This window comes from Protomyctophum parallelum, assembly GCF_964188405.1.
Source record: "Protomyctophum parallelum genome assembly, chromosome: 7".
In the NCBI taxonomy this organism is placed as follows: domain Eukaryota; kingdom Metazoa; phylum Chordata; class Actinopteri; order Myctophiformes; family Myctophidae; genus Protomyctophum; species Protomyctophum parallelum.
In genome coordinates, this window is record NC_139705.1 from 2,320,311 (window position 1) to 2,343,605 (window position 23,295).

At 43.0% G+C, this 23,295-nt stretch overlaps 1 protein-coding gene across 1 annotated transcript in view; it reads left to right on the forward strand.

Annotated features, from left to right (window-relative positions):
- Nucleotides 1-1,145: 1,145 nt before the first annotated feature.
- The window catches only part of LOC310861368 (uncharacterized protein), a gene marked incomplete at both ends in the record, with an annotated part of 118,259 nt that continues 96,109 nt past the window's right edge, over nt 1,146-23,295 (forward strand). The window contains 4 exons of the mRNA XM_083768788.1: nt 1,146-1,223; nt 18,387-18,526; nt 20,293-20,394; nt 20,673-20,971. Of these exons, the coding sequence (XP_083624914.1) occupies nt 1,146-1,223; nt 18,387-18,526; nt 20,293-20,394; nt 20,673-20,971 (619 nt within the window). The remainder of the gene's footprint in view (nt 1,224-18,386; nt 18,527-20,292; nt 20,395-20,672; nt 20,972-23,295) is intronic.

Genomic DNA, 23,295 nt, shown 5'->3' on the forward strand with positions numbered 1-23,295 from the left:
TTACATTGTGTTAAAAAGTGTAACTCTGTCTCTATAGCTCCGTCATCACAGTGACAGCACAGCCTCTCCTCTCTGGGCAGCCAGGTCTGTCTGTGTCTGCCCTTCTCTATTGCCAGACTATGATCACTCAGTCTGTACATTGTCAAAGTCTTTCTCAGGTTTTTATCAGTTACTGTGGTTAGGTAGTCTGCCACAGTATACTGTCTGTTTAGAGCCAAATATGTTTCTAGTTTGTGTTGTGATTGTGTGAGTTCGTTCCAATATGTGATATATTTATCTTTTTCTTTAGTTATAATTTGGTTGGGTCTAATCTTCTGAGTGATAGAGTAGCTGCACTGAGGCTGTCTGGGGTTTGTGATGTCAGAAGGTGAGAGGTCAGCTAGTTTCAGAACCAGCTGACTGAGGGGGCTCCTTTGGATGTTCAACTCTTGGCAGGCAAGGGCTTTATAATGGTAACAGGCAGGGTCACTCTTTTTAATATGGCTCCAGAATTTAATTGATCTTTTCTGTATATTTAGAAGTAAAGGATATTGGCCTAATTCAGCCCTGCATGCAGAGTTTGGGCATTTTCTTTGTACCCTGATAATAGTTTTGCAGAACTCTGCATGCATGATCTCAACTGGATTTTTGTCCCATTTTGCCCAATCACTTTGTAATACGGGACCCCATACCTCACTGCCATACAATGCAATTGATTCTATAACCGATTTAAATATTTTGAGCCATGTCCTAATTGGAATTTGGATTTGAATTGAACGCTTGATGGCATAAAAAGCCCTTTTTGCCTTGTCTTTGAGTTCCTTCACAGCTGAACAGAAATTCCCAGTGGAAGTAATTTGTAACCCTAGGTATGTATAGGTATTTGTCCGTTCTATTTGGGTCCCACCTATTTTGAACACTGGTTGATTCTTCTGTAACCGTGATCGCTTTTGGAATCACTGATTTTGCTGCTGATTGTTCTCTCTCTCTCTCTCTCCAGTGGAAACCCCCCTCCCCCCTCTCTCAGCCCCCCTCCTCTCTCTCTCTCTCTCTCTCTCTCTCTCTCTCTCTCTCTCTCATGTCAGGAGCAGACAGTCAGTCAGTCAGTCAGTCTGTGGCAGTGGCAACAGGACTTCACTTCACACTCTGACACCAGGACAGAAGTTATGGACTATCTCCTCAATCTCCTGGTGCTGTGCCTCTGTTCTACTCTCGCTGACGCAGACGGAACCTTCAACGAGGAGGTAAAGAATCAACAGACACGAGAGTCATTTGACCATCTGGACCACTGCAGGTCCATTTGGTTCCATGGTCAGAGTCATTTGACCAAATGGACCATTTGGTTCCATGCAGGTCAGAATCGCTTTAGATATGTCATCACAGCAGAGAGAGAGAGAGAGAGAGAGAGAGAGAGAGAGAGAGAGAGAGAGAGAGAGAGAGAGGTATTTTATTTACTTTCAACAATAAGACAGAAGACTTTCTGTCTGCCTGGGGGGAGGGGTGGTGCACCGTGTGTGGGGTCTGCACTTTGCTCCAGATGGCTGTGTGTGCGTGTGTGTGCGTGCGTTTGTTTCACAAATGCAGAATGCTGGTTAAATCACTATTGTAGACAGGATTGTTCTTATTTTTGAGAGGCGCTAGCCCCTCCTATGCTCAGCTTTGTGTGTCTGTGTGGCTGATTATTGGCTGTTCACTCCATATAGCAATGATTTGATTGGGTGAGAAAGTACATATTGAGGATAAATGTGCACGCACGCACACACACGCGCGTGGAGTGCATGCAGCCAGCCGTCAGCTAGCTGGTGGAGACAATGAGCTGTCTATCAACTGTGAAGTGGTTGCAACTTCTACTGGTTACTGTAATTAGATTAGAGTGGTGTTTGGGTGACACCTTGTGGCTTTAACAAGTAATTGCAGTGGTCCTCTGTTATTAAATGACTTGTGAATTCTAATGTCTTGACTGATGGCCACGCAGCGTGTAGCCTACAGGGAAACAGCTTGGAGGTACAGACAGAGAACGCTCTATTTAGTCTATTGTTTTAATGTTAAAGGAGAATTCCATACTAAAAGGCTTTCTTACCTTTCTTTGTAGTTGTTACGTCCCCACCAAAGAGGTCCAGGTGTTATTTTGTGCAAAAGCTCCTTATTGGCTATTTCCCCTACGATAAGCCCTAAATGAATTGCATTGAATTGAATGAGAATTGAATGGGGCTATGGGGTGTTGTGCTAATTCGCTTATTTCCATTGCTCAAAATTATAATTTCTTTGTATATATCCTCTCTTCATAATGTAAATAATATCCCGAGCGGCACACTTTACTACTTCTTTCGATGGAAATAAGCGAAGTAGCATAACACCCCATAGCCCCATTCAATTCCCATTCAATGCAATGCAATTCATTGAGGGCTTATGGTAGGGAAAATAGCCAATAAGGAGTTTTTACACAAAAAAACACCTGGACCTCTTTGGTGGGGACGTAACAACTACAAAGAAAGGTAAAAAAAGATAAGAAAGCATTCTAGCATGGAATTCTCCTTTAACATATATAGGCCTATAAATATTCACAGAGGTACAGACAGAGAACGCTCTATTATTGTTTTAATGTTGAAGGGATAGTGTTTTGTTTTCTAACTTAAGCTGCATGAAATACTTTAATATAGTGGTTGCAACTGTATTAACTGATTGCCCAAGTCCCGCTGTGGGAGTTCTGCTCTGGTTTTTGTGAAATATGAAGTAGTTCTGGCCCGTTCCACGAAACTTGGATTAGAGATAAAGCCGGGGTTTAACACATATCCTGGTTTAATATATCCTGGATCAGTGATTAACCGGTTTCATGAAAGCTGGTTGATCTTGCCAGATTAACTTAACCAGTTAACCTGGATATGTTGAGGCTTGATTTGGTTTCATGAAAGTGATGCTACATTAGTTACCATGGAAACTAATGCTTTGGACTTAGCCTGCTCCGGACCAGGCTAACAGCCAGGTTTAACCTAATCCTGATGTCTTTACTGTTCATGATGTTTTCCAGATTTATTAAATTATTATGGGTTTATGTTGCCTTATTTGTATCGGTCTGCATTAAAGGACTAATTTAAGCACTATATACATCAAATCAAATCAAATAACTAAAATATATAGGCTGCACAACATCATGACAGCTTGTGAGCTTGTAGATCAGCTGCTTTTGGTGAATGTTCCCCATGAATAGGTTTGCTGTCGTGCAAGTGCACGGTTAAGAAGAATTATTATATTATATTATATATATATATTTTTTTTTTTGTAAAAGTGAAAACCACGAAATATTAGCATTACTCATTGTTTTACAACATATTACCATTGTAACGTTTCACCCACTACTAGTCCTACATACTTACACCTAGAAATCCCATTCAAACCTATTTAGGTTCATCCTACGGTGGACATGTGTGCCTGAAAAGGAATCTTTGAAATGTTTCATAGTTTTAGAAATATAGTGCTTTCAAATTTGAGACATTTATAGGCAGATAGTGGCACTTAAAAAAATCACTTTCACCTAGAAACTCCATTCACACTTTGTAAAATTCAGCTTACTGTGGAGACACATGCTGGAACTTTTTACTTTGAAATGTTTTGTAGTTTCTGAGTTATTTAACTTAAACGCCCAATGCATTCTCAATGGCAATAGCACAAACTTTGGCATGCTCCCATGACCCTCACCAGTCTGGCCCCTGTCTGGACAACAACCCCCTTCCCCAAAGGTAGCTCCCTCAGAGGAGGGAGTTATGGCCAAATATCACAATGCGACAATATCATTATGCTTACAATATTAAGAATTCTGTTTTAAGTTAATAGTAGTGGTAAAATGTAAACTATATTTTTGGGGTAGTTAATCATTCAGTCTATCCACTATTGAGAGTATGTTCTCTCTTTAATTACAGCAGCAGTATTTCTTTTAGAAGCTTAAGTCCTTGTATCAGTAAGCCTTGAATAGATTAGTAAAGATAATGAGATATACAGAAGGGGGCTGTAATGCAACTATTAAGGATGCAAACTGCCTTAATACCCCATGAAGAAGAAGGATCAGTAAATCTGTGTTCTACAGAATGGGTCTAGAGACAAAAAGCCAGACAAAAAGCCAGGCTTGCTGATCCCGGCTCGCCAAATCCACCAATTCTGAGCCTCGCTTGGCTTTAGTGGAACGGAATAAACCAGGGTGTAACTAGAAAAAGTGCCCTTCTGGGCACAGGTCTCCACCAGAATTCTTCCTCAGCCTAGTGGGAATATGCGTGCACAGTTTCATCGCAATCGGACGCTGCGTTGAGGAGTTGTGGCGATTTGTACAAAGCGGGCTACTCCTGAAAACTGTAGGAGCCAATCGTGGCCAATCAGGACGGAATATGAGAAATCAAACAAACCTGTCTTGATCACATGACTATGCAGATCATGTGTACGGATTTGCGTGAAATTTGGATAAAATCTGAAGGAGTAATAATAGAAAATGTGTTTTACATATGTCGGCCTCCTGGTGGCGCTATAAAGAGCAGATGTGAAAAATTCCAGACAAAGGTTTTTCCTTGGCCTCTAGGGAGTTGGCATACAAAGTTATCCACAGATCCGTGCAGTTAGAGGTAAAAACACTTTTCGGCCAGTTATAGCGCCACCTTGAGGCTGAGTTGAAATTGTTCATGTGGCATTTCGGCCTAGTGGGAATGTGGTTACACAATTTCACGGAAATCACGCGATGTGTTCATGATTTGCAGCATTTTGTTTGAAACTGAGCACTCCTGTGAACTTTGGAAGCCAATCTTAACCAATCAGGATGGAGTGTGAGAAATCTGAAAGACCGGTTTCGTTGAATGGCTCTAGAGAGACTGTGTACCAATTTGCGTGATGTTTGGACAAAATCTGTAGGTGTACTGTGCAAAAACTTTTTTTGCACAAAGCGGCCTCCTGGTGGCGCTATAACAGGCCGTTCTGGAAAGTTTGGGGCAGAGATTCATCGTTGGCATCCAGGGAGTGTGTGTGCAAAATTTGGCATCGACCGGGTTAACGGTGGCCGAGATTAGCTGCTCACGGACGGACGGACAGACACGGACGGACGGACGGACGGACGGACGGAGTGCAAAACATACTCTCCCCCCATGCCTTCGGCCTGGTGGAGACAAAGATCAGGATTTAAAAAGCCTGGCTTTGGCCTAAATCCTGGATTAGTTAATCCAAGTTTCGTGAAACAGGCCCCCGGTCGATGCCAAATGTTGCATACACACAAAGCCAAATTGACACTAATTAGCCCACAGACCCCCATTTGAAGAGATATATGCCAGGGACCCCATAGATTCTAAGAATCTAGCAGTGTCACGGACCGCCAGTGTGACATGCATTAGTCCATGGACCCCCATTTGATGGCATTGCTGTCTCTGGGACCCCCGATTTATATTGTAAAATCAATGTTAATTAACTCTGAGAGTGTACAAATGGACCCTTATGGGTCCATTTGTTTCCAAACTATCATTTAGCTGGGGACCCCCTGGAACTCTCTCAAGGACCCCTGGGGGTCCTCATAACCCACTTTGGAAACCACTTTCCATAAGCTGTAGATCGGCTATTTTGGGAGAAGAGATGGAACGTAAATATAACATTGCTGTGGTTATAATGAAATAGAATATTGTAATTTTGTCTCATCTCCCCACCAGAATGTAATTCAGCTAGATATAGCTCATTCTGACACCTGCTCAACAGTTGTACCAGATTCATTGATTATTGTATTAACAGTTTGTATAGAATGGGTACAGAACTATATCATATACAAGGTTAGAAAAAGGAAAAAACTATTTACACTATAGAAAGAAGGGGCTGTGGTCACTGTGTTCATTGTTTTTATTATCATTAAGAACAGAGTCATTTTGACAATGTTTCAAATTCAACAACATTTAGGACAATGAAAATGCCATAGTGATTCATCTCCATCCAATGTACAGGCTGTACAGCAGTTTGCAGTCACTTCCATAGCTGGTTTGCCTGGGGGGGGGGGGGGGGGGGGGGTACATGGGTATCTTAGTGAAGTATTTATACAGGTACATGGGTATCTTAGTGAAGTATTTAGACAGGTATCTTATAGGGGATTCACACTGAGACGGACTGAATCCGTTTCATTGGAACCGTTTCCGAATACGGTTGCCTGGTCCCCGATGGCCATGATTCACATTGCCCGAGATTCAACAGCGCACCCGGGTACACTTGCATAACACACTTTAATCCTCCTGATGACGGTGTGCTTGATGGCTGGCGCGCACGGACACTGACCATCAACTCTGCGACATTGTCTCAAACAAATCCAGACACAATGCATTGCATTGCCTCTTTGTCTTTTTGCCGTTATACTACTTCACTGTCAGCCTGCCTGCTATTCACTGTGTCAGTCAGTTCTGTGCTCCAGTGTATTAGTTTGCTATGGATTCTACTTCAGCATTATTATTATTTTGTTTTACTTTGGAAACTGTGCCAAGCAAAGCCCAAGAGCCACGTGTAGTCCACAGAATAAGATCAGCGCGTACTGCGGTGCTGCGCGTATACGCAGATTCAACAGGAGACGGGCGGCGTTGAGAAATGCGCTGGTGTTACGCGTCGTGCAGCGGCTGTGATTTTTTTTGTTGAGGCTTGGCTCGTCGCCTAGAGATTATGTCACGTTCTTTAAAAAAAAACAGTCCACTTCCTTCTTTAGGTACGCATTCATTCACATTGGAACGATCCGTATCTGAATACACTTCAACGGTCCAGAGACCCGCCCCCCATGCGGTCCCGGGGACGGTTGGGCGATCCGCTCCCGGGAACGGTACGCATCATTCACACTACCACAACATCTGCCAAGTGGTCCCGAGTGCGCACCCGGGACCATAGTGTGAATCCCCTATTAGTGAAGTATTTAGACAGGTACATGGGTATCTTAGTGAAGTATTTAGACAGGTATCTTAGTGAAGTATTTAGACAGGTACATGGGTAATTGGGTATCTTATAATCTTAGTGAAGTATTTAGACAGGTACATGGGTATCTTAGTGGTGTAGTGAATCTTGGAGACCAGGCCTATTGCTAGTTGTTGTACTATGTCGTCAACCTATCAAAATAGGCAGTGTTTATGGTTGACCTTTTGATATGTGATTGCATCCTGCATGCTAGTGAATATTTAAGTGAATGCTTGAGTTCATGCTAATATGTTTATTTCTGTTTTATTGTTTAATATACAGAGCGAGGCTACCATTGCCTTGAGTGGCTTAGTGGATTGGATGATTGCTCTCTCCCATAGTAATAAAGGAATAAACAACACATCGCCTATTGGCCTTTTTACACTTTGACACTAATTGCAGCAATTTGTTGAGGTGCAAAAATAACAATGTTTGTAAAAGCATGTACTCTTGATTAGTCTTGAATGCTTATAAGTACATTTAAAAGCAAGTACTTTTTTACTCTTACTTACATTTTGACTGAGCTATTTTACTTGTAGTGGAGTAAATTTGACCAGGTCGTATTTTGTACTATTCTGTCCAGCTCTGCTTGTAGGTTGAAGTTTGTTCAGACTTGTGTTGCTCCAAGGCGAGTTTTAGGTCAACCCACTGCAGACAGTTGTGTTTACAGACTGTGATGTTCTCATGTGAGACCTATAATCTAATCTCTGACCCATTCCTCAAGGATCGCTGTAGTTCCAGGCTATTGACAGAACATGTGTCGACACGCACGCACGCACGCATCCACATACGTACTTTACACACACGCTCAACACTCTTTCATTTAGTATAGGGCTCTATATACACATAGACATTTTAGAAAATACACACACATAGAATCATCTCTAAATCTGTGCCACACGTTGAGCTTGTAGATCTGCTGTTTTTTGCTACTTTTGTGTGACAAAATGACAGAGTAGGGCATTAATTATTAAATAAAGTTAAAATATAGAGATAAGATGTAAGAGGGCATTGCTCTGCAAAAGGTGCGTGCGTGCGTGTGCGTGCGTGTGTGTGCGTGCTCCGTCTTCACTTTTCTGCCCTCACTTTTATCTTCAATATGTACTTTGCTCAGCCAATCAAATCATCGCTATGGGGTGATCAGCCAATCACAAGCCAATGTTTGTGTTTACACAACCTGGATAGCTGGGCATAGGAGGCACTAACACCCTCAAAAAGCTGATCTACAAGCTCATACAGTGTGCTTTCTGAGCTTGTAGACCGGCTATTTCCAAATAGAGCTATCTCTCTCTCTATCTCCCTCCCTTCCTCTCTTGGACCCCACCCCCTTCTCCCTATGTTTCTTTTACCTTTTTACCTCCTTTATGATGAATTCCTGTTCTGTTCTTTGGCTATATAGAAGTGTCTATTTGTACGTCCCTAAATGTTTTGATGAATTGAACAAGGTGGACCCTCTTGTAAACAAGTGCAGGCCTAATGCTTTATTGGGTCGTCCACTCACAGTTAACAGTACAGTGCATTTTTGAGTGGTGTTACAACCAGCAATGTCCGTGTACACCTATGTATGTGATGTTAATGAGCACCAGTATATGACTATTAGTACCAGTAGGGGGCGCCAGAAACAGAGTGAGGGATAGTGCTGCTCTGTTGCCTGCTAATATGAGAGAGAGAGAGAGAGAGAGAGAGAGAGAGAGAGAGAGAGAGAGAGAGAGAGAGAGAGGTGTGGGGGGGGGGGGGGAGTTGCACCACTCAGTTCACACGGGTGTGATTTTATTAAACAAACACATTGCAGATCGAAACAGGATAATTCAAGCTTTCCGCTTACAGCTGCAATGTTGGTGCACGTTTGACGTTGTTTAATACAATTGGATAGGACTGTTCTGTTTGGATGAATGGGCTGTCTATGGCAAGTTGCACCCAAGGTTAATTAAAAGAGGTTAGGAAGCGAAGACCGTACGGTGGACTCCATGTTGCTCCCTGGAAGGAATATCATCAATAATAATAATAATAATAAATAATAATATATACGATTTATATAGCGCTTTTCTGGGTAACCAAAGTCGCTTTACAGAAAGAGGTATACAGACATATTTATTAGAAAACTATTTAAAAGGTTTAAAAGGTTAAAAACTAGGTGTGTGAGTGTGTGTGTATGTGTGTGTGTGTGTGTGTGTGTGGGGGGGGGGTTTGATTGATTGATTGAAATATTTATTAACAGTTTGTAGAATTTACAGTACATTTTAAGCACAAACTCAATACAAAGACTGTTAACTGTGAGTGCACGACCCGATTAAGCATTACACTTGTTTACAACAGGGTCCACATTGTTCAATTCATCATGGGGGGGGGGGGGGGGGTTATGTAGGGTAAGCCAGTTTGAAAAGGTGGGTTTTGAGTGGGGGCTGCCCGCTGGTCCGACCTCCCGTTGGCCCGACCTCCCGTCGGTCCTACCGGTCGGACTAAAGAGAGCCCCTACCATTCCCCATAGCCCGACCTCCCGTTAGTTCGCCCCGTCGGGCAGTTCGCACTAAAGGGACGTCCCGTTGGTTCGACCTCCCGATATTCCGGCCACTGTCAAAACAGCTTTTTCAGAGCGCATTAAATGTCTTGTAATGTCATGTACATGTCTTGCGCGGAGATATCAGAACCGTTCAAAGCTGCTTTTTCAGAGCGCATTAAAGCAGCTATATATCAATAGCTCATAGGCCGCCTGACATTGCATTCGGATTTGATTTAGGCTACGCACTGTGAATGTGTTCAGAATGTGCGCACCGAAAAATAGCCGATCTGCAATCTCACAAGAATGCATAAGACAAGCTGTCTGTCTTGTCTGTCTGTCTGTCTGTCTGTCTGTCTGTCTGTCTGTCTGTCTGTCTGTCTGTCTGTCTGTCTGTCTGTCTGTCTGTCTGTCTGTCTGTCTGTCTGTCTGTCTTGTCTGTCTGTCTGTCTGTCTGTCTGTCTGTTCCTTTATTGATTCCCGTCGGTTCATGTGCCATAGAAGGCTATACATGTATACATGGGCTATATATTGTCTATATAAAATGGAACGGATCGTACTGCCCTCTGCAAACGCGCGGTCTTGAGTTCTGCCTGCATGTGGTCTCTCTCTCTCTCTCTCTACTCATCCGATCATTTTCTAAGTTACATGCCAGTCAAAAAAATAATCAGACGAGTCTGTCAAATGCACACCAACTGTCTTGGATAACTTGGATAACCAAGTTGTAGACATGCTTGAGATCGCAATGAATCGTTAACAGTAGTATTAGATTAGATATATATCCATATACAATTAAATAAGATTCAAAGACACGCTAGTATATGTCGTCTTGTAGAATGAAACATTGCTTTCTGTGCTGAGTTTGATGCAGTGATCTGAGAGAACAAAGTTTGCATGCCAAAACGTCAGAAAAAAGAGAAAAAAAACTATAGTATGGCAATGGCAGCCAAACAATCTGGAATGACTATACCTCGTTCTGACAATAAGAGATTATCCATAATTGTTTTGCTAAATCCGGTGTATTAGCTGTCCATGGTGCTGAAATAGGCTACTCAAGTGGTTTCTTCATGGTTCAATAGCACACTATATTAAAATGGAAATAAATAAATAGAGAAGGGGTGTTATCATTATTCTCCCAAATCGGTAACATGTAGGTAAAAATATAAAATCATACGAGTGCTCTTGGCTGGTTATGCATCCATGCTTTCTGTGCGCCCCTCGCCATTTGCTTTTCGCGTGATATGGCAATCACTTTTACGCACAGCACCTATGTATTAATTTGTAGAGGGAAATCTCTTTACGCATTAATAATTTGAGTGCAATCACTTTTACGCACATCACCTATGTATTAATTTGTAGAGGGAAATCTCTTTACGCATTAATCATTTGAGTGCAATCACTTTTACGCACATCACCTATGTATTAATTTGTAGAGGGAAATCTCTTTACGCACAACACCTAGGGCAATCACTTTAACGCACAAAACCCAATTTGAGTGCAATCACTTTTATGCACAGCACCTGTATTAAGTATTATATAAGGTGAGCATCTCGTGGCAGGAATTTCTTTCCAAATCAGCCATGGCATACGTCGTACCTGGGAATAAGGGAGGGAAGGTGCTCATACATGATGGGTACCGTTATTGCAAAAATAAGGCGAAGGGAGAAAAGATTTATTGGCGATGTTGGAGGAAGGGCTGCAGTGGATGGTTGCAGACACAGGTCTTTGACCTGGACGAGGAGGGTGCCAATATCCAGGTACATAATGTGTCAGAGCACGGCCACCCCACTGACATGGCCCTGATCCAAACCAGCGCCATCAAACAGGCCATGGTGGACGCCGTATAGAGGCAGACCCCTCAAGGCCTGTGAAGAGGGTGTATGATGCGGTTGTTCGGGATGCTGAGGAAGACGTCGTGGTGCCCGAATTCGGAACGGTCAGGTCCAAACTGAACAGGACCCGGGCAGCCCTTGTGCCTCCTATTCCACACCACGTGGATGACGTCGAGATAGAAAATGAATGGGCCGAGACACGGCGTGGGAGGCGGTTTCTGTCACACCAGGACAATGCCTGGGGTGTTCTGGTGTTTGCAGAGAGGCGGAATTTTGAGAAGCTCGGCAGGTAAGAGTTAAAACTGTACACACATTCATAAAATTCAAAACGTTTTGATTCATTCATTCATTCATTCATTCATTCATTCATTCATTCATTCATTCATTCGTTCGTTCATATAGGTGCCAGGATATTTATATGGATGGCACGTTCAAAAGTTGCCCCAGGCCCTACGAACAGTTCGTCACAATCCATGGCAACTATCTGGGCAGAGTGGTGCCGTTGGTGATGTGCCTATAGTGACCGGCAAGACTGTCGGCCAATACAGGCAAATCTTGGCCCATGTCAAGTGCAGGGTGCGTCGCGTGACAGGGCACCAGTGGAGACCTACGCGCATCGTGACGGATTTCGAGAGCTCCCTGCTGCTGGCTATCCAGACCGAGCTTCCTGACAGTCGGCCAACGGCATGTTATTTTAATTTCTGCCAAAGTCTTTGGCGACGGGTCCAGGAGCTCGGTCTTGCAGGCCCATATCGAAGGCACGACAGTGAGCAGCGATGCATAAGAAAATTCATGGCGATGGGGTACCTGCACCTCTGGCTTTGGTCCGTGAGAATTTTTACCGCCATGCAGCATCGGCGCACACTGTTAAGAGTGAGACGGCGCTACCCTAGGCTGGCTGAATTCATTCAATACTTGGAGCGAAATTATATTGATGGAAACAGCCAGTTCCCTCCAAGGTTGTGGAACGTTTTCACCAGAAACTCAGACAACCGTACCAACAATGTCGAGGGTGAGTTTGAGTAAACTTTGCGCACAAATAGTTAGCCTGTATATATAGTGACGTTTCGGGTAGTTCATTTAGAAAGAATTACAATTACGTCTTAAATCATTGCATTTATTCATTTGCATCGGCTATTTGCAAAAGATTGTTATGTAATTTAGACATTTTAAAACATGAAATGGTACATTCTGCATAATGATTATACTTTTACTTTACTTAAGTATATTTGAAACCAATTCGTTGTTTTGTAAGTTTACTCACGTTATTTAGGCTAATTTGATTTGCAACAGAGTGTTTGATACTTAATGCGAATACTTTTTCCACCACTGTTCATCCATTGTTTTTATTGTTTATAGGTTTTCATCAGAAGTGGAATGCGGCACTCCAGAGGCAGCATCCATCCATCTGGACTTTCCTGCGCCAGGTGAAGGACCAACATCGGCTGACGGAGGTCCAAACAGCAGCTGCTGAGAGAGGGGAGGCCAGACCAACACAGAGGAGAAAATGGAGGCGCCTGGAGGACAGAATTACGCGTCTGAAACGAGACTATAATCTGCAGGGTGTCCACACACTGGATGAATACTGGGAGGCGATCCAGTATTCACTTCACAATTTCATGTGAAAGAAATGCATTTTTATTTTTTTCGTTATCGTTTTCTTCTTTTAAGTTTCATCTTGGAAAAAAGAGTTGCAAGAGCTATACGCCAATTATCTTTATTTTAGAGACTGTTCCATGCAGCATTCAATGTGAGCGCACATTATAGTTTTGAGTGGATAACTCACCAGAGTGTGGTGGTCACAAAAAAAGTATTTTTTTGTTACATTTTATTTAACAAATGTTGTGATTGAATGTGTGTATATATAAAAGTTCATAATATATGATTTGTCTCTCTGCTTATTCAGTTTCAGATGATTTTACAGATTGGAGTATCTAGTCATTAGTAGTTGTAGTTACAGTAAATGCTCATGTGTTTCTCACATGTTTTATCGTTAGTTAACCCACATGAAGTATAGGCCAATGTCTTTACGCAAGGTGGATTTACAAAATAATAGCCTATGTGGTTGTGCATCCATCGTACATTAATCACATACTGATAAACACCCACCATATTTATAGTAGGCCTAATGTCTGACCTAATCAAATTATAGCCCATATAGGCCAATACATTGCAATCGGATTTAGTAATAAGAAAATAGGCTATACGCACTGGGTGTTCATAATGTGCGCACCGAAAATAGCCGATCTACAAGCGATAACTTATTAGACTGTCTGTCTGGCCTATACGTAGCCTGTGTTAAACTGTCATTAACTGTTAATGAAACGGACACTGGATGGCCGCAGTGCACGCGCCGTCTTTCCTGCGTTGATAGACGCCCAGTTGTTTCCATTGGGGAGGGGTCCTTATGGATAATGATATAGTATAGACTATAGGCCTATACGCAACCCAACACGAATACATGCAGCACTCAGGGAAGACCGCGCATGCATCGTGCGCCTTGGCAGAGGGCAGTACCATCCGTTCCATTTTATATAGACAATATATAGCCTATGTATGTATAGCCTTCTATGGCACATGAATTTACCGACGGGAATCAATAAAGGAACAGACAGACAGACCAGACAGACAGACAGACAGACAGACAGACAGACAGACAGACAGACAGACAGACAGACAGACAGACAGCTTGTCTTATGCATGCTTGTGAGATCGGCTATTTTTGAAGAAACCACTTGAGTAGCCTATTTCAGCACCATGGACAGCTAATACACCGGATTTAGCTAAACAATTATGGATAATCTCTTATTGTCAGAACGAGGTATAGTCATCCCAGATTGTTTGGCTGCCATTGCATACTATAGAATATAGATTTTTTTCTTTTTTCTGACGTGTTTTGGCATGCAAACTTTGTTCTCTCAGATCACTGCATCAAACTCAGCACAGAAAGCAAGGTTTCATTCTACAAGACGACAGACATATACATGTCTTTGAATCTTATTATATTGTATATGAATATAATATCTAATCTACTACTGTTAACGATTCATTGCGATCTCAAGCATGTCTACAACTTGGTTATCCAAGTTATCCAAGACAGTTGGTGTGCATTTGACAGACTCGTCTGATAATCTTTTTGAATGGCATGTAACTTAGAAAATGATCGGATGAGTAGAGAGAAAGAGAGAGAGAGAGACCACATGCAGGCAGCACTCAAGACCGCGCGTTGTCAGAGGGCAGTACGATCCGTTCCATTTTATATATAGACAATATATAGCCTATGGCCCTCATTTATCAACCGTGCGTACGCCAAAATATGGGCGCACGCCGAAATTACCGACATTTTCGGCATTTAACATTTCCGGCAAAGCTTGAAATTGAACGTGACAACGTTCAAAAGCCACGTCTGCTCTGCAGCTGTCGTACGCTTTGTCCTCACCTGTTTTTCTGTCCTAGAACAGCGGAGCAGCATTGTCTGACCAGCTGAGAGGCTGCCAAAGGCATCGAAACATATATTCACTCCTAAAATGTTAATATAAAACTGTATGTATATGGGCTACATGTAAAAAAAAGAAAAGAAAAGGAAAAGAAAAAAGGAATAGACCTACAAGATGTGTCTTTGTGTCATATGAAATTTGTAGGAGCTTTCCAACTTTACAATTAAAATCGTGCTTGATTTAAGCCATTTAAACAGTGTTTTGCATGAGCACATACATGCGAGGATTTGGGCTGTCTGTGCTGGAATATTTCCATGACGTTGGAAAGTAGCCATAGTGCAATGCAGCTGCGGAGACTCCCAACGTGGTATAGCCTACTGTAGCCTAATCTACAGCAGGCCGATGTCTTTCTGGAGTTACGGTATATGTGCAATATAATAAACCTGACGCGTCGCTCGAATGCCAAATGTACCGTGCCAGGCTGCCAGCGCAAGTGGGAACTGCATCGGAGATATAGGTATATTACCCAGCCAGCCCACCACCAGCCACACATGAGGCTATATACGGTTTTGGCTGCACATTCATATAATGACAGTTGACAGCCCGGCCACTGCAGTGACTAACGACTGCGAGGCAATCTAAATAGACTGTCGAACGTGCATGGTCACTTGGTCAGTTGGTCACGGACGGACCACTGTGATAGAGAGAGACAGTTGCTTGCAAATAGCGATATGTGCATGCGTGCGTGCGGGGGGTGAGGCTGGCAGCAAGGAAAGCGAAGCGAGAGGAGAAACAGACAGCTTTATTTAATGTGTCATGTAGGTGCGTGCGTGCATGACAGCAAGGCAAGCGAGGTGAGAGAGAGGGAAACAGACAGGGTAGGCCTACAACTTTATTTAATTCATGCAGGTGTTCGTTCTTTATTTGTTTAACAACACACCAGTTAGTTGGGCTTGCAAGTTGCGTGTGCGTGCAGCGTGTGTGCGTGTGTGCATCTGTGTGTGTGTGTATGAGAGAGGGGGGTGACTTGAGGCGGGCAGAAAGGCACGGTAACCATGGTTTCCAGATCGTATAGCAGTGGTTCAGGTCGCAAAAACGACCACGCACAGCACACACACGCAACTTGCAAGCCCAACTAACTGGTGTGTTGTTAAACAAATAAAGAACGAACACCTGCATGAATTAAATAAAGTTGTAGGCCTACCCTGTCTGTTTCCCTCTCACCTCGCTTGCCTTGCTGTCATGCACGCACGCACCTACGTGACACATTAAATAAAGCTGCATTGCACTATGGCTACTTTCCAACGTCATGGAAATATTCCAGCACAGACAGCCCAAATCCTCGCATGTATGCGCTCATGCAAAACACTGTTTAAATGGCTTAAATCAAGCGCGATTTTAATTGTAAAGTTGGAAAGCTCCTACAAATTTCATATGACACAAAGACACATCTTGTAGGCCTATTCCTTTTTTCTTTTCCTTTTCTTTTTTTTTTTTTTTTACATGTAGCCCATATACATACAGTTTTATATTAACATTTTAGGAGTGAATACATATGTTTCATGCCTTTGGCAGCCTCTCAGCTGGTCAGACAATGCTGCTCCGCTGTTCTAGGACAGAAAAACAGGTGAGGACAAAGCGTACGACAACTGCCGAGCAGACGTGGGTTTTGAACGTTGTCACGTTCAATTTCAAGCTTTGCCGGAAATGTTAAATGCCGACGGGTCGAACTAACGGGAGGTCGTGCTATGGGGAATGGTAGGGGCTCTCTTTAGTCCGACCGGTAGGACCAACGGGAGGTCGGGCCAACGGGAGGTCGGACCAATGCCATGTTACCTTTTGAGTGTGCTCCACTGTGGAGGACTGGGGAGGCCGCAGGGTCCTAGTGCCTGACACTGTGTGCGTGTGCGCGTGTGTTTCACAAAGCGCTGGGCTAAATGCAAATTATTGTACTCGATCACACTCGATAATTTTCGGTGGTGAGGTGACCACCGCTTTGGTGGTGAGGTGACCACCGCTCCGGTGGTGAGCTGACCACCGCTCCGGTGGTGAGGTGACCACCGGAGCTGAAATAACGTTGAGCGTTGGTGAGTAAAAACAGAGAGAAGGGCGGTGGCGGTGGTTTTCTCTTCATCGCGGCTCATGACGTCATGTTGTAGTTCGGTGGTCACCTCAGTGACGTCATGTTGTAGTTCGGTGGTCACCTCAGTGACGTCATGTTGTAGTTCGGTGGTCACCTCAGTGATGTCATGTTGTAGTTCGGTGGTCACCTCAGTGACGTCATGTTGTAGTTTGGTGGTCACCTCACGACTGAAAATCCATACTATGAATAACGCTTTATTGTATTTGCCAGGTTTGTTCTTCTTTTTGATGGGCGCTAGCCCCTGCTATGCCCAGCCTTGTGTGGCTGATCACTCCATAGCGATGATTTGATTGGCTGAGCAAGTACATATTGAGGATAAATGTGAGGGCAGAAAAGAGATTGGCCGGAATTACATTTGTGATGATTTCATTGGCTGAGCACGGAATATGATGTATGATGAGAGCTCCCCTCACTTCACACAAGTGTGATTTTCCTTTTTCTTCTGCCAAAAATAGCAGTTCTGGCTTAACCGTGCAGTCAGTATTTACCTGGCAATATGGTAGAGGACTATGGCTGCCAATGCAATATGGTAGAGGACTATGGCTGCCAATGCTAACTTTGAACTTAACAGGCATAGCTCACCGTTTGACTGTCGGCAATAAACGTTTTATACGCACATGTGACTCCTCATGCCGAACAACTTTCATGTTGGACAAAACATCTTTCTCTCCATCCACTGCATTGAAATAACATGTTTTTCAGTTTCTTCATATTGATATTCTGCGCACTCAATTCTTATTTTAAACTTGGTGTCAGTAAAAGGAACATCACGGTGGTGCAGCATGGTGACTGCCGGGCATATCATGTTTGTTTTTAGTTTTTTCCTAAAATGATGTTTTTACTAATGGGCTCTATGCAGCCAACACTTCCGCGTTCAGTTTGGGCCACCAGAACGCTTCCGTTCGGCAGCCACTCATTCACTGTGAACGTACGGTGGTGATTTTGTAGGAATAAAGTTCAGTACTTTATACAACACTATTTCATTTGATAATGTGATGGCATAGTTTTTCATAGTTTGTATTATTTGTGTTGCGACGTTGACATGATGACATGAGTTAGAAACGTCTTAAATCTCCTGTTAAAAACCAGAGTTCTTCATGGATTCCTCCGGTGTTGCCATGTCCACTCTAACTCATGTCATCATGTGACAGGTCCATGCATGCTGTGCACTGCGCAGGGCAGGAGATAGGGACGGACAGACAGCGGTTCACGTGTGGCCAAAATGGCAGATTGGCTAAATAGTTGTGCGGGTAACGCAGAACACGTCCTCGTCTGGACACCACCTTAGTCTAAGTGTGTGTGTGTGTGTGTGTGTGTGTGTGTGTGTGTGTGCGTGCGCGCCCTGGCCCCGATCAGTCCAGCGGTCACTGAGATTATACTGCTCACCCACAGATAGATTACCTGCTCACCCATGCACCGACAGATTCACAGACAGCACAATCTGTACTAATGATTCTCTGTAAATAAAAGTTGGTATTTGTTCCTTTAAAGTTTTTGTTATTTCGTATTGTGGAACAAACCTTTTAATGGTGTCTTGTTTGTCTTTGTGTCTCCACCAGTCATGGCTGAGACAATATGGCTACGTGGCTCCCCTGTACAGCACAAACTCATCTAACCAGGATCTGCCTGAAGCCATCAGGGAGATGCAGAGGTTCTACAACCTGGAGGTCACTGGACTGTTGGACCAGCAAACCATCACGTATGTCTCCTTACATCTACTCATGTTCATGTAGCTCCTTGGTTTTGTCAACCATTCATTGAAACCTTCGCTAGAGAAATAAGCCACTCATAGCTTCATGCTCTGAGACTCATACAGTATATTATTATAGCGCAATAAACCACACAGAGCCTCTTCCTCTGAGACTCATACAGTATATCGCAGCTGGCAGTGCCAGCCCAGCCATCAGGCTTTGTATTATTATTTTCTTCTTTAATTTAATTTTTTATAACTCATATATACATATTTTGATATAATCAATTGAAAAAGCTCCCTCAAGTTTTGACAAATCTGAGTTTGGGGCATCACAAAACAACCAGTAACCATATGTAGCAGGGGGGACTTTGAGGGAAGAATAATGAAATATACTTAATGCCTACTAAACTACGCCACCTTTTTCTAGAGGGAAGGTCCTCTTTAACAATAGAAAGCACAGGTTCCTGTGACCAAGGTTGAGCATGGAAATAAGACATATTGGGATTTCAAACAAGGCATTTTATTCTCTTTTCGTTTTGTACACAGTTATTCTTTTAAAATACTCATATTAAAAGTCAACATCATATAAACCACCAAGACATACTATACTGTACCATATACACTTGGCTGGTGTACGGGAGGAGGAGAACAGCAGCATGGAATAAGGGAATTTCTACATACTAATTCACCAGGCAGCCAGTATGCTGATACATTTCTACATACTAATTCACCAGGCAGCCAGTATGCTGATACATTTAGGAAAAGCCATGCCTTCAAACTCTTGTCCTCCTCAGATACGCCAACCTTACAGCAAGCTAGGGGATCCCCTGAATGAAAGCAGCCCAGCCCTTTTAAACCTGTCTGCCAATAAACCCCACCCTTAATTTGAAACAAGGTGCACCTGGCTGATGTTGCCATAGTAACAGGTCTACCTGGTTACACATAGCAGAAGGAATGATGGTGGTGGGAGCAAACATCACATAACAACCAGGAACCATAGCAGAAGGAATGATGGTGGTGGGAGCAAACATCACATAACAACCAGGAACCATAGCAGAAGGAATGATGGTGGTGGGAGCAAACATCACATAACAACCAGGAACCATAGCAGAAGGAAGGCTTGAAGAGCACTCAGACTAGTGAGCTTAAGTAGCCCGCCCAATTGGTCAGCTGACTGCCACATCAGCGAATGACATGTGGGTCTTACACACACTGAATACACCCACATAGTAATGCATCATATTAACCCCTTGAGTATAGTATGCGCCCTTGAGCACGACATGAAACCCCTCGAGTATATCTGACTGAACTAACTCTGCAAGCTATACGCATCATTTAATCAGGGGCTCGAAGGAGTTATTGCTGTTCGGTGTGAGAGGCATGTAAATTTGTACGTCTTCAGCGTAACAGTGGAAGGATATATTGTGTTTGGAGAGGATGGGTCCGAGGGGGAGCATATATAGCAGGAATGGTAGAGGCCAAAATAGAGCCCTGGAGTGTCTGTCTGTCCAAGCACGAAAATAGCGTTTGTTCACCACCAAGTGTCAATGTTGAACAGCCTAACACACAGACACAGACACACACAGGCCAAGGAGGAGGGCTAGTACAGCACAGCACAGCACAGCACAGTACAGTATAATGCAGTACAGCACCACTCAATTCAGACAGGTCTGATTAAAGAAGTCTGACATGGAGAGCTAAATTGTAGGCTACTGAACATTATATTCTGGTATTTTCAGCTCTAATGTCTCCTTGTCCCCCCCGTCCGTCAGAGCCATGAAGAGACCCCGCTGTGGCATTCCTGACAAGACCAACGTGGGGTGGAGCAGCTACGAAGCGGTTGGAAAGTGGGACAAGTATGACCTCACTTACAGGTACAAACAGAACATTTTTGATTGGTCTTCAGATATTTGTATTGATGTGCCAATAATCTATACATCATCATGACACCTTATTATCTACCACAAAACTGGACACATTGGAGACTTTCCTAATATTGACCGAGACTTGATGAATGTCAGGCCAAACCGGCCAAACCCAAACCGTGTTTTGTCTTCCTGTGGGATTACTGTGGGGTTAGTTAGAGAATGTAATACTCCACTTGGACATCTTTGCTTAGTTTGTCTCTCTTTGCCTCTTCCTCTTCCTCTAGTATTGAGACCTTTGCACCTAAAATCCCACATCAGGACACATTAAAGGCCATCCGTAGAGCCTTCAAAGTCTGGAAGGATGTCAGTCCGTTCGCCTTTGAGTATATTCCCTACAGTGAGATCTATAACGGCCGCCGCGATGATGCCGACATCATGATCTCCTTCCACTCGGGTCCTCACAAAGGCCATGACTTTAGATCATCGGACCTGGCACATTCCTCCGAACCCATGCCTGGGAGGAGTGTTGACGTGCACTTCAACTCAGACAAGCAATGGAGTGTCACCAACCAGCATGTGCGAGGTAAGAGATGGTGTCACTTGGACACAAAGTGAGTTTTGCGCTATAGAGCGTTGCAGTCCCTCCCCCTTTCAGAACGATGAGTGGCCCAGGAAATGATTCTCCATTAATTTTCTCCATAGGCTTTTCAAAAAGTATTTATTTAAAGATGGTTACTCCGCGGACAAAGCCAACTCGGATCGTGACAAATCATGACAATGAACACAATGTTTTGGGCCAATAAAAAAAATGATAATAAGAAAAACAAAACAAATAGTGTCTATTATTTTCTTCTTTCTAATTATTTGATCGGCCCAAAATATTGTGTTTGTTGCAGGGGGGCAGTCAGACAGATATTTTGTGAAGCAACTAAGGAAATCGGGACTTCCTGAAAGTTCATATAATGGCCTGTTGTGGCGCTGTCATTGGGCTCAAAAAAACCCATATCTCCATAGAGGTCCATTTAGTTGGGCCCAACTTCACCTAGACTGTATTACCTTAATAAACATGGTCATGAATACTTTCTGCTTCCAGTCACTAGTTTAAAGTCTCATTTCCCTTCTTTTTTTTTAATAAAGTCGCGTATGTTCTGAGGGGCTTTGCTACCGTTACAGTCTATGATCGGGAGCCACCCCCCGTTCGAGTCGAAATAAAAACCAACGAAGAAGAAGGGGGGAAGTCCCGCCTCGTTGTCTGGGCCAGCCAATGGCCAGCTGGGCCCAAACGGATCTAGAATGATGGCGATTTACAATTCAAGGACTGACTGGCTTCATCTTACGTCCATATCAGACCCGGAGAACGCTTTGTCCATATTTTTTTACAGTCTATGGTTTGTTGTCATGATTTGTCAGGATCCGAGTTGGCTTTGTCCGCGGCTTAACAGTCTTTATATAAATACTTTTTGAAAAGCCTATGGAGAAAATGAATGGAGAATCATTTCCTGGGCGAGTCGTCGTTCTGAAAGGAGGAGGGACTGCGACGCTCTATAGAGACAAACGGAATTAGTTGAAGGGGCTTTTGTTCATTTGTTACAATTAACAGGACAATTCAACTGAAATGAAGTGAGATTTAACATCAATGATCAATGATGTTTTTAGTTCAGCTGTAATGCTACAGAACAGTGCATGGTGCACAACTTACATCTCATTCATTGCATTCCTTTTGTATGGATGCAATCAAATAAAAAACACATCATTACTTTGCAAACTAACTAACTAAACTAACTTATCAACAATAAGATGACTACTCTGCAGTATTCTTCCTGGTTTATATTAACCGATTACATGCCGTCACCAGATGGCTCCACTGAGAGCAGTTGCATGAAAATGCTCCTCTTTACAGCCACACTTTAGAAGTTTAGAAGTTTAGAGCTGTAAGTGATCGTGTGATGAGTAGGCATGTAACGATGCACTCAACTCACGATCCGATTCGTATCACGATATGAGGTTCACGATACGATTTTTACGATATTTTAAACAAAGAATATTACCGCTTTTTTATTATTTATAAATTATTTATTATTATTATTATTTATCTTCCCCCAAGCTTTTTTCACATTTTCTATTTAACTACATTGCAAAAGAAGTAGCATTACTTTTGAAAGTGCAGAAACATAATTGCCTTCCTTGATGTATTAATGAGCATCACCTGGGCACCCCTCTACAGTGCTCTACTCCTGAAAGTAGTGTAATTTCTCTCCAAAACACTTGAATATGATGGAATATGATTAAAGCTCACATTTCATATCACAAACACCATAATTCAAATACAAAACAAATGCAATAAATCGATTCGTATCGTCGGGATTAATATTGATATATATCGATATACGATATATGGTTACATGCCTAGTGATGAGTCATAGCTAGACTCATATTATTATATACGATAAATCGTTACATGCCCAGTGATGAGTCATAGCTAGACTCATATTATTAAGCTCTAAATGTGGCCTTTCATCTGGACTAGCGCTGGCTTCCACGCTATGGCTGCTTCGACATGTATCGAGATGTATTATATACGATATATCGTTACATGCCTGTGATGAGTCATAGCTAGACTCATATTATTATATACGATATATCGTTACATGCCTAGTGATGAGTCATAGCTATAGACTCATATTATTAAGCTCTAAATGTGGCCTTTCATCTGGACTAGCGCTGGCTTCCACGCTATGGCTGCTTCGACATGTATCGAGATGAGGACCGCAGCACGAAGCTGTGTTCAGTGCGAGACATGAGGCAGCCAGCGTGGAGGCTGACACCAGTCCAGTCCAGCCCATGGAACCTCTCCCTGAAGCTGCTACATTAGAGAGCCGGAGTGAGCTCCTTATGTTCAGTGTTGTA